The sequence below is a fragment of the Aotus nancymaae genome, unplaced genomic scaffold, assembly GCF_030222135.1.
Source record: "Aotus nancymaae isolate 86718 unplaced genomic scaffold, 86718_ANA_hifiasm-v0.15.2.pri h1tg000020l, whole genome shotgun sequence".
NCBI classification, from domain to species: domain Eukaryota; kingdom Metazoa; phylum Chordata; class Mammalia; order Primates; family Aotidae; genus Aotus; species Aotus nancymaae.
This window is the reverse complement of record NW_026988432.1, coordinates 14,419,908-14,444,674: the sequence shown is the minus strand read 5'-3', so window position 1 is coordinate 14,444,674 and position 24,767 is coordinate 14,419,908. Positions and strand designations below refer to the sequence as shown.

Below are 24,767 nucleotides of genomic sequence, written 5' to 3'. Positions count from 1 at the left end.
TCAGAGACACTGATCAATTCTGTTTCTTAGGTTGGGTGATGGGTGTGTCATTACTAATTTGTTATGTTTTATACTAAAATGTATATAGCATTTTATTCATCAAAAATTCCATAACCAAATAAATTTTAAATATTCCTTTCCTCTTAAACATTTGTATAAAGTTCATTTAAATAAATAATTAAAATGAAATTATTTGCCAGTAAAACATTCTGTTATTTGACCATTTGTAGATATGAATGTGTGTGGGAGTCTATTCATTGCGTGTGTGTGATATTCTGAGTTACTAGACAATTTAAACAACTTCACCTTTTAAAAAACAGTACAATATGTTTTTAATTGGGAAAATCATATATGCTTTCAATTGATTACTCACAGTTGAAGTAACCCTGTTTTTCCTTTATACAACTGTGCTGAGTTATGCAGAAAATGCATCTGAAAATAGAGATTTACCTGTTTATCATTAATAGAGTGCTTTTCAATTTCTTTCTTTGCCTGTAGCAGCTTGTCCTGAAAGCAATACAGAACAATCAGTCCTAGTGATTGTTATATGTACATCTGTTTGTTGCAACGGAGAGAAAAAGAGCAATTATTTGAATATATATATATTAAATTCCAGAAAATGCACAAAACAGTATCTACATTACATAGGCAGACTGGGTCACAGCCTACAAAATAAAGAAGCTGTGAAGTATGTTAAACTATGAATAAGTGATAACAAGTTTGAAAATTCATTACAAGGCTGGACGTGGTGGCTCACGCCTGAAATCCCACCACTCTGGGAGGCCGAGGTGGACAGCCCACAAGGTCAAGAGATCGAGACCATCCTGGCCAATGTGGTGAAATCCTGTCTCTACTAAAAATACAAAAATTAGCTGGGCATGGTGGCGCGCACCTGTAGTCCCAGCTACTCAGGAGGCTGAGGCAGGAGAATCGCTTGAACCTGGGAGGCAGAGGTTGCAGTGAGCCAAGATCACACTGCACTCCAGCTCCTCGACAGAGTGAGACTCCGTCTCAAAAAAAAAAAAAAAAAAAAAAGAATTAAAAGAAAATTCATTAAGGAGAAAGATAAGAGAATAAGAGAAAAACAGATAAACCTCAAAACCCCAATTAACAGTACTGATTGCTGAGGCTGACTATACAGTTCTAATAAATGTTTTGATTTTATTATTTAGTTGTAATATAAGACAAGAACTACCCTATCGATGAGCAGTGCTTCCCAAAGTTGAGGGGATGTGTGACACCCTGTCAACACTGCTTTTTGTCTAATATTTTCTTCTACTATAAAGCCAAACATAGTAAGAATCACTTTCTGGATGGAGTGGGTAAACCTAGGCCTGGCTACTATAAAATACTCTTAAGACAAGCAAAGTTACCTGTGTAATTGAGTAATTCTTCCAAGGCCCTAATTTTTTTTTGTTTTACTTATTCTCAAGAAAACAAGATATCAGAGTATAGTTTCTTAATTTGCTGTAAAAAGTAACTTAAATAATATCCTGCAATAGAGAGGAACAAAAGGGGAGGTGAATTCTTCTGAAAGGCATGCAGGGTTTCTAAACCTGAATGTGTCTATAATAAAATAATATTGTCCTATGACTAAAGATACATACAGCTTGACTTTGCAAGAACTGGAATTAAAAATTACATTAGAAAAGAAAGAATTTCTTGGCCAGGCACTGTGGCCAGGTGCAGTTGCTCACGGTTGTAATCTCAGCACTTCGGGAGGCCAAGGTGAGTGGATCACCTGACCTCAGGAGTTCAAGAACTGCCTGGGCAACATGGCGAAACCCTGTCTCTACCAAAAATACAAAAACTTAGCCAAGTGTGGTGGTTAGCACCCATGGTCTCAGCTACTCAAGAGGCTGAGGTGGGAGGATTGATTGAGCCTGGGAGGCGTAGGTCGCAGTGAGCTGAGACCATGCCACTGTACTCCAGCCTGGGCAACAGAGTGAAGCCGGGCATAGTGGCTCACACCTATAATCCCAGCACTTTGGGAGGCCGAGGCGGGTGGATAACTTAAGGTCAGGAGTTCAAGACCAGCCTGGCCGACAGGTGAAACCTTGTCTCTACTAACAAAAAAGATAATAATAATTACAGAGAAATATAATAGAAAAACAGGTAAACCTCAAAACCCCAATTAACAGTACTAATTGCTGAGGCCGGCTCTACAGTTCTTTCTAATAAATGATTTTATTCTTTAATTGTGATATAAGATAAGCACAACCCTATTGATATGCTGATATGCAGTGCTTTTCAAAGTTGAGGGTATGTGTGACTCCACGTCAACAGTATGTGTGTGTGGGGGTGTGTGTGTGTATCACATACACACACACACCCCCCCCACACACACACAAACTAGCCAGGTGTGGTCACATGCACCTGTGATCTCAGCTATTCTGGAGGCAGAGGGTGCAGTGAGCCGAAATCACACCACTGCACTCCAGCCTGGGTTACAGAGCGAAACTCCATCTCAAAAAAAAAAAAAAAGAATGAATTTCTCCACACCACAGGTTCTTCAGCTCATTTCATTTCTAGCAATGTAACGGCCCCATGTGAGCTCCTGAGGACCTGAAATGCTGGCCTTCCCTGCCTCCACTTTTATTTACTTGCATTAAAACGGGTGTTTAAAACTCACAAAATGCCATTTCATTAAATTTGTGTTTTCATTTATGTAAGGTGGCTTCAATGCCAAAGCAAATTCATTGTTAGAAAAGTCAAGCTATAAATAAAAGGTAGCTAATTTTGCCTTTCTTGGTTTGTAAAAGAAATTCTAGATGTCCAAGCCTAATTCTGCAACATTATTTAAATGTTCGCCCTGAGGCCCTCCCTGTCCTGCCATTCCTCCTGGGTCCTGTCCAGCCGTCCATCCACTTGAGCAGTTACCATACTACCACCCCCCTGGCGCATGGGTGAACTCAAAATCCCCACACAAGGATACCATGCTGACATTCCCAGGCTCTCCATCATGCCTCCCTTTATTTCTTCATTCAACAAACATGGCTGAGCATGTGCTATATGCCAAGCACTATGCCAGCCACAGAATTGCAGCAGCGGACGAGCCAGCCATGGTCAGTCGGTCACTTTCCCCCGGCCCCCATATGGGGAGCAAGAGGACTTCATGGCAGTTCATGTGCACACAGTGTCACTGCTTAAAGACCTCAGCCTGCTCTTTCACTGAAAATCTGTGTCTAAGTAAATTTATTCATCCATCATTAAGTCAAAGTCTGCCTGTCGGATCCCAGCAGTAGTGCCTGTGCGAAAAGACTCAATAAACTTTGGCAAGAAAAAAACAAACCGACAAAAAATAAAAACAGATTCTGTGTTGACTTGATACAGAAAAATACATGCTGCTGAACTTCTGAGGACAGTCAAGATTCCTCTATGGTGTCTAGATTGCCTAGAGATATATATCATGTCCTAAGCAAATCATAGGGAGAAATTACAGAGAAACACCTACACACCTTCAGGTATCAACTCCAGAATCACTGCTTCCAGTACTTCTGGCCTGGCGGAGGGCCCTCCCTGGCTTCCTATGGCCAGGTGAGCTCCTTAAACTAGGTCTTGACCTCTCCCAACTCAGGATCTGCAGTATCTCTCATGATGTTGCCTAATATGCCAATGGTACTAAACACATACTTGTGGGGCCAACCTGATTTCAACAAAGAAGTGTTTGGCCTAAATACATGAGAGAATCAGTAAATCAGGAAACACATTTCACATCAAGGAAACAAGCACTTTCCAGGTGTGAATGCTACGATCAGCCTCTTTGACTAATTTCAAGGTGAAGAAGCAAGTTAGTAATAATAACCTACAAGCCTTACCTCATTTCGTGCAACCAGAGTTATAAAGGCTCCTTGTTTATAGCACTCAATAGCAATGCACTTCCCAATGCCACTGGAACCTCCTGTAACCTAAAACAAAATCATAAAATCTTCTTAGCATTTGAAATCTCCCCTCTTTAGGAAGCTTTATAAAAACAACTATGACAAGCTCTTAAAATGAATCTACAAGAACTAAACTGTTAGTTGTTACAGGTTCTTCATCCCAAATTTAACGATTGGAGTTAAGTGTGTGAAGGATACTATCAGCAAGGCCTGCTGCTTTGACCGCTTTCTTATTGAACCATAAATTGCACACCTATAATGTTTTTCTGAGTTCACTGGTGGAAAAGTGCCCTATAAATCTAGCTCATAAATAATACATTAGTCTGCCTCTGATTCCAAATCCAAATGAATTTCCTTAATGCACATTTATGCAAAATTAGCTCTACAACAGATGAAAAGAATGACCACCTGCATAAATATTTGAAATGACTGCTTAGTATAAAAGTAATATACAATCACAAGGAAATCCTGAAAAGTAAAGCTCTTCTTGCACTATTCTACCACTATCTACAGCTCAGCCACACTGGCTGTCTTTCAGTTCCACCAACCCTCCAACCACAGTACCTTTGCACATCCTACTTCCCCTACAAAGAATGCTCTCCTCTCTGCTTCTTCTAACTGACACCTACTCACCTGTCAAATCTCAGCTCAAATATCACTTCCTCAGGAAAGCCTTCACTGTCTCCCCTGCCCCCACCCTGACACACTTTTCTGCACCATATTTCTTCTTCACCTGATGACATGCACAAAATAAATGGCTCTAGATTTGTGTGATTATCTGATTAACAACCATCTTTCCTGACACCACCCCATAAACTCCATTAAAAATACCAATTCTTTTTCTGTTCCTCACTATATTCCTAGCACTTGGCATGAGGAGGGCTCAATACATATTATATATTTCCCTGAGTAAGTGAACAATGCAACATTTTCTTTCTTTCTTTCTCTCTCTCTCTCTCTTTCTTGACACAGAGTCTCACTCATATGTCAGCTCAGTCACCCAGGCTGGAGTGCAGTGGCAGCACAATCTCAGCTCATTGCAACCTCTGCCTCCTGGGTTCAAGCGATTCTCCTGCCTCAGACACCCAAGTAGCTGGGATTACAGGTGTGCACCACCACGCCCAACTAATTTTGTATTTTTAGTAGAAAAGTGGTTTCACCATGTTGACCAGGCTGGTCTCGAACTCCTGACTTCAAGTGTTCCACCTGCCTTGACCTCTCAAATTGCTGGGATTACAGGTGTGAGCCACCACACCTGGCCATATCTTTCTAGTCACTGTCCCTATGCAAATTACATAATATTGCCTAGTATTGTGTCCTGTTTTTTTAAAATTATATTGTCCTCTGTCAAAAAATGAAAAGGTTTTATAATATTGCATCAAATAGCTGCATCAAAACTTAACTATTTCCCTATGACCGGATATTTAGATTATTCCTAATATTTCACTGTCATACTTAAATCATGCTGGGAGGGAGATCTCTGACCCCATCCCAGGATTTTAACATCATTGGGAAGTGTCTCCTATGCAAATACAAATGCACCTATCTCTATGGAACTTATAGGCAACCCTTACTTCTCTTTAGCCTCAACCTGCCACCACTGAATAGATTGATTTGGTGGACAATCAGCCAGTTATCAGCAGAAGATTACTGTAAAACTACAGCTGTTGTTGGCTGGGCGCGGTGGCTCGCACCTGTAATCCCAGCACTTTGGGAGGTTGAGGCAGGTGGATCACCCGAGGTCAGGAGTTCAAGACCAGCCTGGCCAACATGGTGAAACCCCATCTCTACTAAAAATAAAAAATAAAAAATAAATTAGTTGGGCATGGTGGCAGGTGCCTGTAATCCCAGCTTCTTGGGAGGCTGAGGCAAGAATCGCTTGAACCCAGGAGGCAGAGGTTGCAGTGAGCTGAGATTGCACCATTGCACTCCAGCCTGGGCAACAGAGAGTGACTCTGTTTCAAACAAATAAACAAACAAACAAAATATATATAGACATATATACACACATATAAATACACACATACATACATATATATATATAGAGAGAGAGAGAGAGTACATGCACTATTGCCTAGGTTAATGGCTGCCTCTGAGATCTTTGCTATGAAGATAGTCCATGGTTCATTTGGCTTATTAAATTTCACCAGATATTACAATTGCATAGCAACTAGTTGAACCCCTAAAAATATTCCTGCCTATGTTGTTGCCCTGCTGCTTAGGTGTCCCTCCACCCAACCTCCACCACACATCTGCATTTCCAAATCCCACCCATCCCACAGAGCTCAGTTCCAACATCCCCTTCTCCAAGAAGCTTTTCCAGACTCTCACTGGTTCTTGCCCTTAGCTGTCATCATCTATCTTGTGAGGTTACATATAGACATGTCTTAGCTCCCCTGCCAGGCATCAGTTCCTTAAGGACCAGAACCAAGTCCAACTGACCTCACTCATTCCTAGCACAGTACCTTGCATAAGCACTTGCTAAATAAATACTTGCCTATGTTAATTTGCAAAATGGAGTATGACGCCATTTCTCTGAAAAGTGTAATGCAAAAAATATATAAATAAAATTCCCCTACTTATTATCCAGTGAATTAATGGAAGTGCAAGTTATGAGGTTACTGGGAAAATGCATATACTCTGAAGTGTTATGTTGATATTAGCTATTGTTATCATTGCTGTCCTTTTTCTAGACTGTATATAGGTAAACTAGCTGTGTAAATTTACCTAAAGCGAAAAACAAAGTTTAAACCCGACCAACTGTAAGATCTATCCATAACAACAAGAGTGTGACTTCTGCTTTTGGGTCATGGTTCATGGGAAACTTACCTTCTAGTCAAGTCAGTTAATTCTTAGATGGTATCTAAAAATATACTTGCATCAATTGGGCTACGTTATTCTGAATGTTATAAGAAAATATGAGGGATTTTCAAATGACTGAGAAAAGTGTAAATGTCTACTGAGTTGCCTGACAACTGCTAAATCACGCCTAGATCCAGGACACTAAAGATAACAGTTGAGGCTGGGCACGGTGGCTCATGCCTGTAATCCCAGCACTTTGAGAGGCAGAGGCGGGAGGATCACCCGAGTTTGGGAGTTTGTGACCAGCCAGACCAACGTGGAGAAACCCTGTCTCTACTAAAAATACAAAATTAGCCAGGCACGGTGGTGCATGCCTGTAATCTCAGCTGCTTGGGAGGCTTAGGCAGGAGAACCGCTTGAACCTGGGAGGTGGAGGTTGCAGTGAGCCGAGATCGCACCACTGCACTGCAGCCTGGGCAACAAGAGCGAAACTCCATCTCGAAAAAAAAAAAAAGATAACAGTTGAATGTCTTTTATTATTCCCTGTTACTATTCACTGCAAATATTGTTTAAATGTTACTATCACCATATAACTATTATTTTGGGCAACAATGGTTTGCTGCCAGTCATTTCCAAAAACGGGAAGATTTAAATAAGTATATGCCCTGTGAGACTTGCTGCAATTTTACTACTGTAACTAGATAGATAACACCAGGATATAAAATTGTTCTAAAAATGAAACAATAAATAGTTCTAAGTTTGTTCACAATCCTGTACAGGCAGACAGTCTAACTATCAGCTCCCTCTCCCAATACCACCCAGTCAACTCCTAACAAATCTCAAGAACAATAATTACACTTTTCACTCTCCTTATGACATTAAAAAAGACAGATGGTGACACGATGTGAATTATTCATGTCATTCTCACATTATTTAGAGTGTGAAATAATAATCCTGTGTATTAAAGCGGGATGGTAAAAATAAGAAATTCTTCTTGGTCTACCTCAACCGACAACAGCATTTATTATCTGATCTATGACCTGCCAAGGATGGGGCTGGAAGGACTAGAGTCGAGGTTCAGTGAAACTGTCTTATAAATAAGGAGTTTGAATTTTCATTCTGCGTTTGGCTTTACTTTGTGCAAAGTTATGCTCCATAAACACAAGCCCTGAGAGGATCCAACGTTTGAAGCCATGCTTTTGAGGCACCAGTTAGTTGTCTTGTGGATGTAAAACGTTCAGAATTTAACGTGTAAAGTTTTGCTTCTCCTTCTCCTTATTTATTTTTTGTAATGAGGTTACAATTCAGCTCCTCACTCTTTCCCCATTAGAAACAGGAGATGTTTCTAATGGGGAAAGAAGGTTTAAAAAATAATAGTCTTAAAAAGGAGAAATTAAAGAGAATATATTTTCTCATTCCTAAACCTTCGTTCAGATTTAAAGCACAGTAAAAGAAATGACTATCTTATCTTTTTTTTTTAAAGATGGGGTTTCACCATGTTGGTCAGGCTGGTCTTGAACTCCCGACCTTAGGTGATCCGCCCACCTTGGCCTCCAAAGTGCTTGGATTATAGGCGTGAGCCACCACGCCCGGCCTGACTATCTTATACCAGCTCGGCGGGGAGGCTCGGATCTCCAAGGCAGAGCTAGGACATGAAGAGGGCTTTGTAACCAACCCTCCTTATTTCCAACTCCCCGCCTCACTGTGCCTCGGGGTTGGGAGATCCAAACAAGAAAGCTGGTGAGTAAGCCACTGCAAACAGAAAAGTGGTGGGCGCAGGCAAGGAAGCATCCTCTCTGTTTAAAAAATGTGCAACACTTGCAGAACAGGGATCGCTGAAGACGCGAGCTGCCGGCAAGAAAAGAATCACACCCATCCACCTCTCCTTCATCCCTCGAACACTAGCCCCATCGTTTAGCTCATCCTTTCTCCTAGGAAACAGCAAAGGATTGCATTGGAGCAGCCACCAGCAGATGCCACCCTCAGAGAGCTCAGAGACAAGCAGTGTAGACGGGACAGGCGTCCCAATACCGCTAAGCCACCACCGCCAGCACGCTGGGTTCAGAGCGGTTTCCCCAGGTGAGTCACTTCCTGGAATCCTCTGGCAGCAGCTCTTCCCTTCACTCGCACAGGCCATCTTCCAGTTTCGAGCTGCCTCGGCGGGTCCCGGCGGCTGGGACCCCGGTTCCCCGCTGTCTGCCCCCGCCCGGGGCCTCGCGCCGCACCTCTCTGTGCCTCAGTTGACTCATTGGAAAAACATCCACATCCCAGGGATGTTCCGTGGATTCAGGAGCAGACACCGCACCCCGGGGCCCCGGGAACCCTGCGGCGGCCGCTGTCCCCACTCGCGCGCTCTCTGGCCCCGGGAGGAGACCGAGGCAGCAGAGGGCTGGTCCGCAAGGCCGAGTGCCCGGCCGGGGGCAGAGCGCCGGGGTGGACGCTGGCAGGTGACGTTCCCTATCCGGCCATGCCTTGCTGGGGACCGCGGCCTGGAGACCGCGGCCTGGAGACAGGGGCGTCGGCGGCGCAGCCTCGGCAGCGAAAAGGCCTCGTGGGCAGGGAGGTCGGGGCGCAGCAACAGGAGGCCACTCACCACCACATGCGCCCCGGGAAGGGCGAGGGGCTTGGGGCTGATGAGCGGAGACACCATATAGAGCAGCAGCACGAAGGCCACGAGGAAGGCGGCTGCCAGCAGCAGCATCGCTCCGCGGGGCCGGGTGCCCGGAGCGGCCGGGCGGGGGCCGCCAGGCGGGGCGCGCAGCGCTAGGCGGCGGCGGGGCGAGGATCACGCGCGGCGGGCGAGCGGCTGGCGCCTAGTGTTTCGGTTTGCAGACCAGGGCGGGCCGCGGCGGAGGGGGAAGAGGAGGAGCCGGCGCGGGCACCACCCAGGCGGGGCGGTGCTTCCAGGGGGCGCCGCCGGAATCGCTTCTGGGGTGGGGTCTCCGGGTGTCTCCCACTCCCCCCGCCTAGGGACGGGGCCCACAGTCCGTAGCCTCCCACGCGGAAACCGGGCCTCCGCTCCCTGAGTGCCGGGAGCACCAGAGTTCCGGGCAGCGCCATCTGCGAGCGCGCCGGACAGGGCAGCGAAGACTCGCTCCTCGGGAGCTCGAGTGGCTTCTTAGGACCCCGCAGAGCGGGTTTCCAGGCCGGCGACGGCCTCCTACGGCCGCCAATGTGGGCGTGGCGAGCGCTCCTTCCCGGAGTTTCACCGGCGGCTAGGGACTGCCCGCTGGGACTCTCGGAGGCCCCGGAGCATCCGAAAGGGCGGATAACGGCTCCGGAGCCGGCTCAGCCCGGGAGCACCGCGACTGCGCTCTGAAATCCCGGGCTCCATTCCATATTTTTTGGCGTTCTTAGAAGAGGGTCACAGTCCACTTTCGCTTTTCAGAGGACCGGGAAAGCCTTAACTGGGAGTTCCGAGAAATCACCAAGGTAATTCAATTTCCTTGAGTTCGGAGTTAATCTCTACCAAGCAAGTTCAAAACAAACGCAAAGAACTCAGCTTTATTGAGGTCTCGGTAGCATACTATACCATTCAGTTCCCGACTTAAAATGCATAATAGGCCGGGCGCGGTGGCTCACGCCTGTAATCCCCGCCCGTTGGGAGGCCGAGGAGGACGGATCACTTGAGATCAGGAGTTTGAGACCAGCCTAACCAACATGGTGAAACCCCGTCTCTACTAAAAACGCAAAAATTAGCTGGGCATGTTGGCGGGCGCTTGTAATCCCAGCTACTAGGGAGGCTGAGGCAGCAGAATCGCTTGAACCCGGGAGGCAGAGGTTGCAGTGAGATCGCGCCACTGCACTCCAGCCCGGGCGACAGAGCAAGGCTCCATCTCAAAAAAATAAAAAAATAAAGCTCATAATAAATTGTTTTTAACATACAGTGTGGACCCACCACCACCGCCATAAATTTTAGAACATTTTTGTCACAATCACCCAAAATTCTATACTCATTAGCAGTCACGCCCCATTTCCTCCCAAACCCCGCCCAAGCCAAAGCAATCCCTTATCTGTCTCTATAAATTTGCCTATTCTGGATATTTCACAAAAATGGAATCATACAATATGTAGCCTTTTGCATTTTATCTTTCACTTACTGTAATGTTTTCAAGGTTCATCCATGATATGAAGTACATGTTAATATTTCATTTTTTATTGCCAAATATCCTATGGTATGGATATACCACATTTTAATTTTCCATTCATCAATTGAGGGGTATTTAGGTTGTTTTCTACTTTTTGACTATTAGAATTATGCTAACTGTAAATATTCATTTACAGGTTTTTCTGTGGGCATATGTTTCATTTCTCTTGGGTATATGCCTAGGAGGGGAATTGCTACCTCTTATGGCAACTCTATGTTTAACTATTTTAGGAGTTGCCAGAATGTTTTCCAAAGTGACTACATTTTGTGTGCCCACCAGCAGTGTATGTGGGTTCCAATTTCTCCACATCTTCACAACACTTGTTAGCATCCATCTTTCTGATTATAGCTTTTGTAATTGGTGTGAAGTCATATTGTGATTTTAATTTGCATAGAGGCACATATTTTTGCTTATTTTTCATTTTTGTTGTTGTTTCTAGAAAAACTAGGGAGCTAAGGAGAAAAAAAAAGGTTTTTTCTTTTTTTCTTGACTTATGGCAGAGTTAGCCAAACTGCAAGATTTGAGGGCATAGTGTCCAAGACTTCTGATATCAATGTAAGTTTAGAGGTTCCCAAACTACCCTCAGGTTTGATAATTCATTGGGAGGACTCACAGAACTCACTGAAAGCCATTATGCTCATAGCTATGGTTTTATTATGTGGAAAGGATACAGATCAAAATCACCTAAGGAAAGCAATGGCTAAGGCAAAGTCTGGAGGGCTCCAAATGCAAAGCTCCTGTTGTCACTTCCCACAGAGTCAGGTTGTGTTACCTTCCCAGCACTGGTATGTGACAATATGCTTGGAGTATTGCCAACCAGGGAAGCTTGCCCCAGCGTCTGTGTCCAGAGTTTTTATTGGGACTCAACCAGATAGGCTTGATCAGTCATCCACCTGGTTGAACTGAGACTCAACTAGACTGATAGTGTATGAAAAAAGCCCCTACCTAATTCAGGTTTGGTCTTTCTGGAATGGCCAGTCCCCACCCTAAAATCCAGTTTGGCCAGTCCTCATCTAAACAAAGATACTCCTATCAGGTATGACATAGATAACCTTCCAGAAGCCAAGGGAAAAAGTCAAACCTTCTCTCTGGGCAAGATTGAACCCTTTACAACGTGGCCACCAACTGGCTTTTGGCGAAAGCTTTCTTACAGTAAAATGAACATATGTCTGACATTTGGAGGAGCCAGTGTAGAGCAGGAGGCTTTTAACTCAGTTTCTCAATATATGTGGCCATCTCTGTGAGTATTATAATCTCACTTATAATCCCAGAGTTAGACTGTATTATGATATGGTAGTAAACATAACTTGAAAAATTTGAGTCAAAAGATACTGGCAGATAGATACAAGAGTTCCACTCTGCCATCAACAGCTGGTCCAGTTCATCATCATATTGTATGACCAAAGTGTCTCTCAGAGCAGTGGCACTCAGGCTTGCAGGTTCCCATTTGATGCTATCAGTTTCCAAAAACAGAAGTGGCCTTCACCCTTTAAGGCACCAGACTGTCTTTTTAACATGTTTTGTCCACCAAGTATCTTATAGATTTTAACATTAACAACTTGCGTGGGCTCAGTAATCTTACTGGTTCCCATTTAGCATATCCAATCAATACTGTCTGAAGGGCAGATTCACCTGTCTTGTGTTTTGCATTACTAGGTAAGGGAGATTTTCCTCATAGTACATTCATGTAAAGGGGATGCAACAACTCCAAATAGAATCTGTTCAGACATTCCAGTTTTCATCCAGACTTTCACTTGAATCCTATCAAATGTATTTTCATATCTTTCCAGTCTAAGTGTCACCTTGGTTAGAATTTCACTAAAAGAAAAACAGTGCATGGGGTTCCCATGTCAAAGAATTTTAGAAATGTTTCTTTTCAGTTGGGCTTGGTGGCTCATGCCTGTAATCCCAGCACTTTGGGAGGCCGAAGCAGGCAGATCATGAGGTCAGGAGATGGAGACCATCCTGGCCAACATGGTAAAACTCTGTCTCTACTAAAAATATAAAAAAAAAAAAAAAAAAAAAAATTAGCCATGCGTGGTAGTGTGCACCTATAGTCCCAGCTACTCGGGAGGCTGAGGCAGGAAAATCGCTTGAACCCAGAAGGCAGAGATTGCAGTGAGCCGAAATCATGCCTCTGCACTCCATCCTGGCAACAGAGTAAGGCTTTGTCTCAAAAAAAAAAAAAAAAGAAATGTTTCTTTTCCACCCGTGACTACCCAGTCACGTACATTTGGTCTTGGGCCCACAACCAGAAATTGGGCCAGTGGACCTAGGTTCTTTCTTCAGGGTGTGTGTGTGTGTGTGTGTGTGTGTGTGTGTGTGAGTGAGTGATGGAGTCTTGCTCTGTTGCCCAGGATGGAGTTCTGTGGTGTGATCTTGGTTCACTGCAACCCCCTCCTGGGTTGAAGCAATTCTCCTGTCTCAGCCTCCCGAGTAGCTGGGATTATAGGCAGGCACTATCATGCCTGGCTAATTTTTGTCTTTTAGTAGGGACGAGATTTCATCATGTTGGTCAGGCTGGTCTTGAACTCCTGACCTCTGGTGATCTGCCCATCTCAGCCTCCCAAAGTGCTGGGATTACAGGTGTGAGCCACCTGCCTGACCTTTCTTCAGTTCTTGACTACATTGTGCATCTTCACCCCAGGTGACTGGAAGTCAGGTTTCTCATGGTCATCTTTGCTTTGCAGCTTTTACAATTTATCCAAACTAGGTTGAATAAAGTGGATTTGTTTAGCAATCTTCAATGTTGGGGGACTGACTTGTAAGGGTTCCCATTAGTCCATCCAACTTCTGATAGTGCTGCATTAAAACTTTTGTTTCAACACTACCAAAGCCCATTTTATTTATGATATTTCTTAATAACTGTTTTAAAATGTCTATCCATTCCCTCTCCCTTTTCTCTTGCCTTAGTCTCTTGGAGTAAGTCTGCTCTCTGTTGTTTTAACATAACTTTTCCCTTTATAGGTGGCCCTGAGGCTAGCAGCTGTGGCTCAATGGCTAGAATTCGAGCTTGGCCCAGCCTCAAGTTCTGCCCCAACACTATCCCTATAATTTAGCTATTACAGATAATAACAATCAAGAGATTGCCTGTTCAGCTTTCTGATGTTGTTGTTCCTTTGCATTTGTTTTGGCCTCTAATGAGCCAATTCGCTTCGAGTAAGACCCCATGATTTCTAAATTACATTGGTAAATCTTACTTCAAGTAAGGTAAGTAAACCCCATGATTACCTGGGGTTTATTCAAGGATGCAAGGCTGTTTTAATATTTAGAATTCAATCAGTATAATCTATTACATTAACAGGTGAAAGAAGGAAAATCATATGATCATATCAATCAATGTAGAAAAGGCATTTGACAAAATTTGACACCCATTCATAATTAAAATTATTCTCAGAAATATAAGAATATAGAGAAACTTCCTCAACTTTATGAAGAACACCTGTAGAAAAACCTATAGCTAATGGTGAAATATTGAATGCTTCCTCCATAAGAGCAAGGTCAAAGCTAAGATACTTGCTCTCACCACTCTCATTCAACAGTCCTGGAAGTTCTAGCCAGATCAATAAGGCAAGAAAAAGGAAATAAACATCATACAAATCAAAAAGGAATAAGTAAAGTGACTCCTACTTGCAGATGGCATGACTGATGGTGCAGAATATCTCTAAGAATCTTTAAAACAGAAAAAAAAAAAAATAGTAGAATTAAGCATCTCCAGCAAACTTGCAGAATACAAAACTAAAAGAATATATAAAAATAAAATGCATTTTTATATACTAGTCATGAACTTGTGGACACTGCAATTAAAAATATCATTTCATTTATAATTTCTGAAAGAAATGAAATAGATATAATCTAACAAAACATGTACAGGACTTGTATGTTGAAAGCTGCGCAATGCTGATGAAAGAAATCAAAGATCTAAATAGATATACTATGTTCATGAATTAGAAGACTTAATATAGTGAAGATGTCAATTTTTTTCCAAATTGATGTACTATTTTAATGCACTGCCTATTCAAACTATAGCAATATTTTTATAAATACAGACAAGATTACTAAAAAATTTGTGTGTAAAGGCAAAGAAATTAAAATAGCTAAAACATTTTTTAAAAGAAGAATAAAGTGGAAGGAATCAATCTACCTGATTTCACAACTGATTATATAGCTACACTGATGAAAACTGTGTGGTATTGGTAGAAGGGCAGACACATAGATCAACAAGACCCAGAAATAAACCCACGAAAATATACCCAACTGATTTTTGACAAAAGTGCAAAAGCAATTTAATGGAGGAAAGATACCCTTTTCAGGAAATGGGACTGCCACAACTGGACATCCACAGACAAAGAAAAACAAACAAATAGAAAAAAAATACCTCAACCAAAAGTTTATACCATTTGCAAAACTTAAGAAGTTGTGATGGCTAATTTTGTGTGTCAACTTCATGGGGCCATGTGGTACCCTGATACTCAGTCAAACATTATTCTGGGTGTTTCTGTGAGGGTATTTTGAATGAGATTTATCATTTGACCTGGAAGACTGAGTAAAGCAGATTGTACCTTCTACTGCCGGTGGACCTCATCCAATCAGGTGAAGGCCTGAATAGAACAAAAAGGCAGAGCCTTCCTTTAGTAAGAGAGAATTCTTCCTGCCTGATGATCTTTAGATGAGGACACTGGCTTTTTCCTCTCCCTTTGGGCTTCAACCTGAAACATTAGCTCTCCTGGGTCTCCAGCTTGCCAACTCACCCTGCAAATCTTGGGATTTTCCAGCATAAGCCAGTTTCTCATAATAAATCTCTTTATTTATGCATACATCCTATTCATTCTGTTTCTCAGGAATACCCCAGATAATACAGAGAGGATCATAGACTTAAATGTAAAACTGTAAAATGTTAGAAAAAAACACACGTTGAGAGACAGGATTAAGTAGACTTAGATTTGGCACAAAAAGCACAGTCCCTAAAAGAAAACATTGATAAATTGAGCTTCATCAAAATTTAACATTCTGACTCTGCAAAAGACCCTGATAAAAGGAGGAAAAGCAAAGCTGTACATTGGGAGAAATATATGCAAACTATATATTTGACAAAGGACTGGTATTTAGGATATGCAAATAATTCTCAAACTCAACAATAAAAAAATTCAAACCCCAGAGGGCAGTAGCTCACACCTATAATCCCAGCACTTTGGGAGGCTGAGGTGGTGGATTACTTGAGGTCAGGAGTTTGAGACCAGCCTGGCCAACGTCGTGAAACCCCCGACTCTACTAAAAATACACATAAAAAAACTAGCCAGGTGTGGTGGGTGCCTGTAACCCCAGCTCCTTGGGAAGCTGAGGCAGGAGAATAACTTGACCCTGGGAGGCAAAGGTTGCAGTGAGCCAAGATCATGCCATTGCACTCCAGCCTGGGCAACAAGAGCCAAACTCCGTCTCAAAAAAATAAATTACAACATGGGAAATTTACATGAGATATTTCAATGAGGAAGATAAACCGATAGGAAATAAGCACATGAGGAAATACGTCCAAAATCATTTGCCATTAGAGAAATACAAATTAAAATGACAATGGGCTGGGCACGGTGGCTTATGCCTACAATCCCAACACTTTGGGAGGCCAAGGCGGGTGGACCACCTGAAATCAGGAGTTCAAGGCCAGCCTGGCCAAGATGGTGAAAACTTGTCTCTACTAAAAATACAAAAATTAGCCTGGTGTGGTGGCGCGCCCCTGTAATTCTGGCTACTTAAGAGGCTGAAGCAGGAGAACCACTTGAACCTGGGAGGCAGAGGTTGCAAGATAGCGCCACCGCACTCCAGCCTGGGTGACAGAGTGAGACTATTTATTTTATATATTTTTTCTATTTATTTTACATACATTTTTTTGTCTCAAAAAATGTATGTAAAATAAAGCCACAATGATGTATATGTTGGTAAAAATGGCTAAAACAAAAAATAGTGACAATACCAAATGTTTGTGAGGATGTGGAGAAACTAGATTACTCATACATTGCTGATGGGAATGTAAAATGGCATAGCCTTTCTAGAAAACAGTCTGGCAGTTTGTTGGAAAAAAAAAGCTAAAACTGAGCCTGCAACTACTATGTGACCCAGCAGTCACATTCCTGGGCATTTATCCCAGAGAAATGGAGAATTATGTTCACACAAAAACATGTATATAAATGTTTATAGCAGCTTCATCCAAAATAGTAAAAAACTGGAAGCAATTCAGATGTCCTTCAACAAGTGAATGGTTAAACAAACTGTGGTACATATGTACTGTAGAACTCAATACTCAACAGTACCATGCTATTTGACAATAAAAAAGAGTGGGAGGCCGAGTGCAGTGGCTCATGCCTGTAATCCCAGCACTTTGGGAGGCCAAGTCAGGCAGATCACTTGAGTCCAGGAGTTTGAGACCAGCTTGGGCAACGTGGCAAAACACTGTCTCTACAAAAATACAAAAATTAGCTGGACGTGGTGGCATGCACCTGTAGTCCCAGCTACTCGAGAGACTGAATTGCTTGAACCCGGGAGGCAGAGGCTGCAGTGAGCCAAGATCGTGCCACTGCACTCCAGCCTAGGCAACAGTGCAAGACTCTGTCTCAAAACAAAATGGATTATTGATATACATAACAACCTACATTAATTATGCTAAGGGAAAAAAGCCAATCCCAAAAAGTTGACAAAAAAGTCAATCCCACATAGTTACATACTATACGATTCCATTTATGTAACATTCTTCAAATGGCAACACCATAAAGAACAGGCTGGGGTGGTGACTCACCTGTAATTCCAACACTTTGGGAGGCTAAGGCGGACAGATCGCTTGAGCTCAGGAGTTCAAGACCAACCTGGGCAACATCGTGAAACCCTGTCTCTACCAAAGGTACAAAAACATAAGCCGGCCATGGTGCCCCGCGTCTGTGGTCCTAGCTACTTGGGAGACTGGAAATGGGAGAATTGCTTGGGGTGGGTGGGGGAGTGGGAGGTGGAGGTTGCAGTGAGCTGAGATTGCACCACTGCACTCCAGCCTGGGTGACAAAGCAAGATTGTCTCAAAAAATTAAAAAAATTAAAAACAAACATCATTTCTAGGGGTTAAGGAGGAAGTGGAACAGGAGAAAAGTAGGTGTGGCTATAAAGGGCAGCATGTGATAATAGAATGTTCTGTATAATATCCTGGTTGTCATACAGTACTATAGTTTTGCAAGATGTTACCATTGGGGGAAAGTGGGTACAGAGGATCTCTGTTTTGTTCCTTACAACTACATATGCGCCTACAATTATATCAAAATAAAGAGCTTAATAAAAACAAAATTAAAGTGAAAGAGGTCAGCAGGAGAGTGGGCGAGTGAGATGCAGCAACACAGAAAGAGGCAGGAGAGATCTTAAGCATAACTGGGACTTAACCCACTATTGCTGGCTTTGAAAGTGGAGGAGGATGCCGGGTGTGGTGGCTTACACCTGTAATCCCAGCACTTTGGGAAGCTAAGGCACATGGATCACGAGGTCAGGAGTTCAAGACTAGTCTGGCCAAGATAGTGAAACTCTGTCTCTACTAAAAATACAAAAATTAGCCGGCGTGGTGGCACGTGCCTGTAATCTCAGCTACTCAGGAGGCTGAGGCAGGGAATTGCTTGAATCTGGGAGGCGGAGGTTGCAGTGAGCTGAGATTGTGCCACTGCACTCCAGCCTGGGTGACAGAGCAAGACTCTGTCTCAAAAAAAAAAAAAAAAAAAAAAAAAGTGGAGGAGGAGGCCACAAGCCAAGGAATGTAGGTGGCCCCTAGAAAGTGGGAACAGCCCTCAGCTAACAGTCAGCAAGAACATGGGACCTCAGTCCTACAACCACAGGGAATTGAATTCTGCCCAAAACCTGCATGACCAAGGAAACTAATTCTTCCCAGGCTGGAGTACAGTGAGTACAGTGGTATAATCATAACCCAGGCTGGAGTGCAGTGGTGTGATTATGGCTCACTGCAGCCTCAAACTCCTGGTCTCAAGCAATCCTCACATCTCAGTTTCCTTTGTAGCTGGGACTACAGGCATGCAACACCATGCCTAGCTTCTGCTGACATCCTGATTTTAGCCCATTGAGACCTCTACTGGACTTCTGACTGAGAGAACTGTAAGATAATGCATCTGCATTGGTTCAAGCCACTGACTTTGTGGTAAGTTGTTACAACAGTATTACAAAACTAATACAAGCTCCCCTTGCCAATAAGATTCACACATACCAAAAACAGAGAATGCATATAACCTAAATTTTGGCTACAACCTACTCACCATTCATGAAAACCCTGCAAAATACAAACCCAGAAGCACTACGTAGGGTTACTGGCTCCTAGCACCTCAAACCCAGCTAACAATGCAGGTTCTTCTTGGTATTTTTATTATTCTGGTGATAATGTGTTTTACAAAAAGGGTATTTTTGGTCTCCAAGTATGGCATTATACCCAGATTTTCCTGTATTGGTCAACCTGATGCAGTTCATGAGCAATGTCTTTTTTCTAAAAGTTCCTCACTCTACATTCTGCCATGTGAGCTGGTTTATTTATCAAGATTGCATTCAAATGTGTCAGTGGCTCAGTGAGGTTTTCCCAAGCAAACAAAGAAGAATATTTTTTCTCTAATTCACATTATCCACATTTTAATGATAACATTTATCACGTTGTATTATAAAAGTCATATGATTACAACTCTTTGAATCAGAAGATTCTTCCATAGTGCCTTGCTGAATTCTGGACAACTAAGTAGGTGTCCAATAATTTATTGTTAAAATGACTTGATGATTTGGTCCTCAACAAACTCGGGGTTAAATGAATGCATGGGTTATGACAAAGCAGAAATCTAAAAAACCCTCCCACCCACCGTCCCTTCCTTCTTTCTTTCTTTTTGCATAACCCAAAAATACAATCCTAAGACCCCAACCCGATGGATTCTCCCATTGGCCAATGGCATTCCAAAATTAACCTGAAAAACTAGTTTAGGTAATGATGGGAAGTGGGGGTCAGCCATGCATCATTATACCCTCCTCCCACTGGAATTCAGGCACAGCTGACCAACATTAACATCAAAATAGAGACCTTAAGACTGATAGAACAGGCTCTTTAAGTCTGATAAGAAACATCTACAGGCCAGGCATGATGGCTCACACCTGTAACCCCAGCACTTTGGGAGGCCGAGGTAGGCAGATCACTTGAGGTCAGGAGTTTGAGACCAGCCTGGCCAACATGGTGAAACCCTATCTCTACTAAAAATACAAAAATTAGCTGGGTGTGGCAGTACACACCTATAATCCCAGCTACTTGGAAGGCTGAGGCAGAAGGATTGCCTGAACCCAGGGGGCAGAGGTTGCAGTAAGCCAAGATTGTGCCACTGCACTCCAGCCTGGGTGACAGAGTGAGACTCCATGTCAAAAAAACAAAACAAAACAAAACAAAAAAAAGAAACATGTACAATCTATTCTCTCTGAAGCCTGCTTCCTGGAGGTGTCATCTGCATAATACTCCTTATCTTAACCCAGACACTCCCTTCTGTTAATTCCAGGTCTTTAGATAATAACTCTTTCAACCAATTGCTGATTTCTATGGTGTAATATTCCCATCACAGCAGATTTTAAGTTACTAGTATGAGGTCACTGAACTCATAGCTGGGAAAGAGGTACTATTGGTTTTGGTGAGCCAGGGTGAGCTGGTTAGAACACATCTCTGATTTTGTAGTCCTCAATCACCGAGACAGAAATTTATCATCACTTCACTAGACCAGTAAGAACAAAGCCACTTTACAAACGTACCTATGTTATAAGTCTCTCAGATAATCCATGAGGTAGTCAAAATAAAAATATAACTGTCTTTTTCTAAGTCTTTACTAAGTACCTAATAAATAGCTCCCAGCACTATATTACTGGGGAAAATGTAATTCTCAGAGCTTACAATCTAAATGATCTAAACATGATTAATAGAATATACTTCAAACAGAAAAATCTTACCACAGCAGCAGCAGCAGCAAGTTAACTGCTATTTGAAACCCACAGGTAGGATGGGGATAGTTTAGGTGGTCTTCCTGCAAGAGGTAACATGGTTCATCACTAGGCTTTAGTGGAAATACATGACTTGGACTAGCAAAAAAAGAAAGAATACCATATTAGAGTAAGAGAAGGATACAAATGAAGGGAAGAAAGTAGGAAAACAAAGCACCCGTGAAAGCTCACAAACAAGATAACATCAGTGGCAACAATGGGCACTGTGTTGCTTCATTTGCAACATACAAATTCAGGTAGGTATGCCTCTTTTTCAACTATGAAAGTGGCTAAATGGTGCTTCTCTGGCACTAATCAAGTACACCCATTCTGTTTTTCTGCATGTAGCTGACAGTGAACTCAGAAGTCAATTCTCTATTGACATGTTTTATAATTACAGCTTCCTTATAGATTTCTCAGGCTGAGACAAAATGCTTTCAAATATCCAGGGTGTAGATCATGGAGATGCTTAACAACTATGATCTACTTCAACTTGCTGGCTCAGAAAATGTCTACCCAAACTTTATAATTACTGGTCAAGGACCAGAGAAATAGAACATGCCCATTTGGGTTCCTTTGAGTGTCTGTCCATAAAGAACACACAGCAGTACTATTAAAGCATTGCTTTTAACAGGCTGATAAGCAGGTAAGATGTATAAAGTATCTTATCCACAAAGAATTCAGTGTTAGTCTGTCAAGTTAGTTCTCAACCCTCAAAATTGTTGAAAAACAGAATTTTCATGTATACATTAATTTTAATGATTTCTTTGTATCTAACCAATTTAGGTATTATTTTCTTTTACACAGACAGTCCCAAAATAAAGAATAATACACAGAATACAGCCAATAGGTTATATCAATTTACTTCACATAAGAAGAGCATAATTCAGGCCTTTTCCATTTAATAACAAAAACAATCTGTACAGAAAACCCAAAGGCAACCACATAGCATATGTAAAATGTGCAAATACACTTTAAAATGCAAGTTATTCTATAGCATCTGCAAGATAGAATTTCATAGTAATTAAGGAATCTACTTCATTCTAACTTAAGTCTTTTGCTTGTATAGCCAATGCAAATCTACAAGGCACAACTTAGCGCTGATGCTACAGTGTGAAACACACATCCTCAGATTATTTATTGAAGATATTAAAATAATATGTTTATTATTTTTTAATGAGTCATGAGCGCATTTCTAAAGCTTCATAAAGCATTACAATGATAACATATGTGTGGTCAGGACAAGCTGTTCCCTGAACTTAAAAGGTGAACGACAAGACTCTATATTGTTATCCTGTATTAAAAAAGAAATATACATATATATACACAGACACCCCATTATCACAGACAAGAAACTTCCCATAATCCAAAGGGAGGCCATTTCCTCATTAGCAAAGGTGTTCATTACAGTATTTCATGACAGTTAAAAATTACACACTTACCACCTGTTTGTCAATCTTGCTACAAAAAGACACTGAAGTAGACAATTTTCTTCAGTAAGGTAAAGACAATGTCTAATTTAGAAAATCCTCCTCTTGAGACTGCACAGTGAAAGGTATCATTTAATTAAATATAAAAGCTTACTACTTTTTTTTTTTTTCCGAGATGGAGTTTCGCTCAGTCACCCAGGCTGGAGTGCAATGGCAAGATCTCGGCTCACTGCAACCCTCACCTCCCGGTTCAAGTGATTCTCCTGCCTCAGCTTCCCGAGTAGCTGGGATTACAGGCAGCCACCATCATGCCCAGCTAATTTTTGTATTTTTAGTAGAGACAGGATTTCACCATGTTGGCCAGGCTGGTCTTGAACTCCTCACCTCAGGTGATTCACCCACCTTGGCCTCCCAAAGTTCTGGGATTACAGGCGTGAGCCATCACACCCGGCCAAAGCTTACTGCTTTTAAAGAAATTATTTAAATCTACACAGAAAAAAATATCAACTTATTAAAAACCAATAAGAGCACTGTCTATAATTCAAAATCTTTCAAACCCAATCACAGTGCTCTTTGCTGTTTATTGCCCATCCCTGAGAGTGAAGATTCTATCATTTGTAATTTTTTAATAAAGTAAACAAATTTTACATTGATAAGAAGTTTAAGAATTTTTTTGAAAATATAAAATAAACTCTATATCAGTAAAAAAAAGAAAAGATAAATGCTCTTTGCAAAGACCACCATACATAAACATTTTAAGTATTTGTATGTCAATCAATTTCTGACATTCTTTTTACTGGGTAATTTCTATTTTTTGCCATTCATATATCACTCATTTCCTCATAACCTGTTACTTTGTACCTTTTGTTAATAGGAATATTTAATAAGTAATGGAGGAAAAGTACAATATAAAACCTAATGGAACTCTGAAGTGAGATGTGTATTTCCCTGTGGTAAAAGAGTTTTACTGGAAACAATCTGAATGCGATTCAAATAGACAAAAATATTTATGAAAGAAAGAATACATATGGTAAGCATCTTCCTTGTCTTTGGTTTAGCCTTCTTGACCAAAATCTTCTGTAAACTTCTTTAATTTCAACAAGTCGTGTTCATTGACTGTAGGTTTTGTGTTAGATAGTGACCGCAACATATCCGACTGTCGGGGGAAAAAGAAGGGCGGGGGGGTAGATATTAATAATAGATTTAACAAAATAAAAAACCATCATATTGTCATTGTTATAAAGTTTAACGTAAGTTTAAATATGAATATTTGCAGTGTGCCATAAGATACTGACAATAAACTCCTTGTTCTTTTTGAGTCGGAGTCTCGCTATGTTGCCCAGGCTGGAGTGCAGTGGCATTATCTCAGATCACTGCAATCTCTGCCTCCCAGGTTCAAGTGATTCTCCTGCTTCAGCCTCCCAAGTAGCTGGGACTACAGGCACTTTACACCACACCCAGCTAATTTTTGTATTTTTAGTAGAGATGGGGTTTTGCTATGTTGGTCAAGTGATCCACCCACCTTGGCCTCACAAAGTGTTGGGATTACAGGCGTGAGCCACTGCACCTGGCCCCTATTCTTTCAAAGATCTTCCACGATCTTTGACCATGGTATTCCTTTGTGTAGAAACTCACACTTTCTTCCCTTGAACTGATCCAAATGGCTCCCCATTACCTATCAGAAAGACAGTCCTCTTAGTCTGAGGATCACGGCCTCCAAACTATGTTCATGGCCTAATTTCTGGCCTTATCTCTTTTTCTTAAACAAGAGATCAGTTTTCCAAGTATAATTCAAAAGGAAAATATCATTCACTTATACTTAAGTGAAGCAGAGTGCCATTTTATGAAAAATCAACTAACCAGAATTTTAAAATAGTTACAATTAAGATCAAAATGGTTAGGGAAATATGCTAGTATCAAAGATTCATTAAAAAATTAATGTCTAAGCCAAGACTCCTGTAAAAGGATATGAAAAATAATAAAAAGGACCATAAGTTACTAAAAATTATTCAAAGCTGAACGAAGTATAAAAAATAAAAAATAATACACCAAGGATTAAAACAAAAGGTTTCTGAGTAACTTCTCAGATAAGCATTATGGTTAGTTCACACACAAAATATGGGTGTGTGCACATTTACATGTATGTCTATATAGCACGTAAAAGTTTCTCCTCTCGAAGTTACTATTAAACTCGCCATTGAAGGTCTTTGAAGATCTGAAACTGACAGAAAATTTTGAACTGAGAATGTTCTTCATAAGAAAAGTACTTTTCAATCACCCCAAGTTGCCTAAAAATAATATGCCTTACAAAATAAGTCTTGTAAATTATTTTAATTCCTCCAATATAAATTATGTAACTGTAATTTTTTAAAATAAAAATTCTATTTAAATTCAGTTAAAATTTTTAAAAACTACATTATTTAAACTTTATGGAACTTTGAGAAATAAAACAGAAAACACTATAAATATGATGATACAAACATT

The 24,767-nt window shown here is 41.6% G+C and overlaps 2 protein-coding genes and 1 long non-coding RNA gene across 4 annotated transcripts in view; 1 reads left to right on the top strand and 2 right to left on the bottom strand.

Moving 5' to 3' along the window:
- Nucleotides 1-9,384, bottom strand: part of KDSR (3-ketodihydrosphingosine reductase) — a 45,691-nt gene extending 36,307 nt beyond the window's left edge. For both annotated transcript variants that reach the window (XM_012446426.3, XM_012446427.3), the window contains exons 1-3: nt 9,277-9,384; nt 3,819-3,908; nt 451-507 (exon numbers count right to left, since the gene is read on the bottom strand). In XM_012446426.3, the coding sequence (XP_012301849.1) occupies nt 451-507; nt 3,819-3,908; nt 9,277-9,384 (255 nt within the window). The remainder of the gene's footprint in view (nt 1-450; nt 508-3,818; nt 3,909-9,276) is intronic.
- A 486-nt stretch (nt 9,385-9,870) lies between these two features.
- On the top strand, nt 9,871-23,286 carry LOC135276053 (uncharacterized). The gene is made up of 3 exons (XR_010343608.1): nt 9,871-10,115; nt 18,866-19,003; nt 22,459-23,286. It is a non-coding gene; the product is annotated as an uncharacterized LOC135276053 (long non-coding RNA).
- Nucleotides 21,701-24,767, bottom strand: part of VPS4B (vacuolar protein sorting 4 homolog B) — a 32,686-nt gene continuing 29,619 nt past the window's right edge. The window contains exon 11 of the mRNA XM_012446429.3: nt 21,701-23,439. Within this exon, the coding sequence (XP_012301852.1) occupies nt 23,338-23,439 (102 nt within the window). The 3' untranslated portion in view covers nt 21,701-23,337. The remainder of the gene's footprint in view (nt 23,440-24,767) is intronic.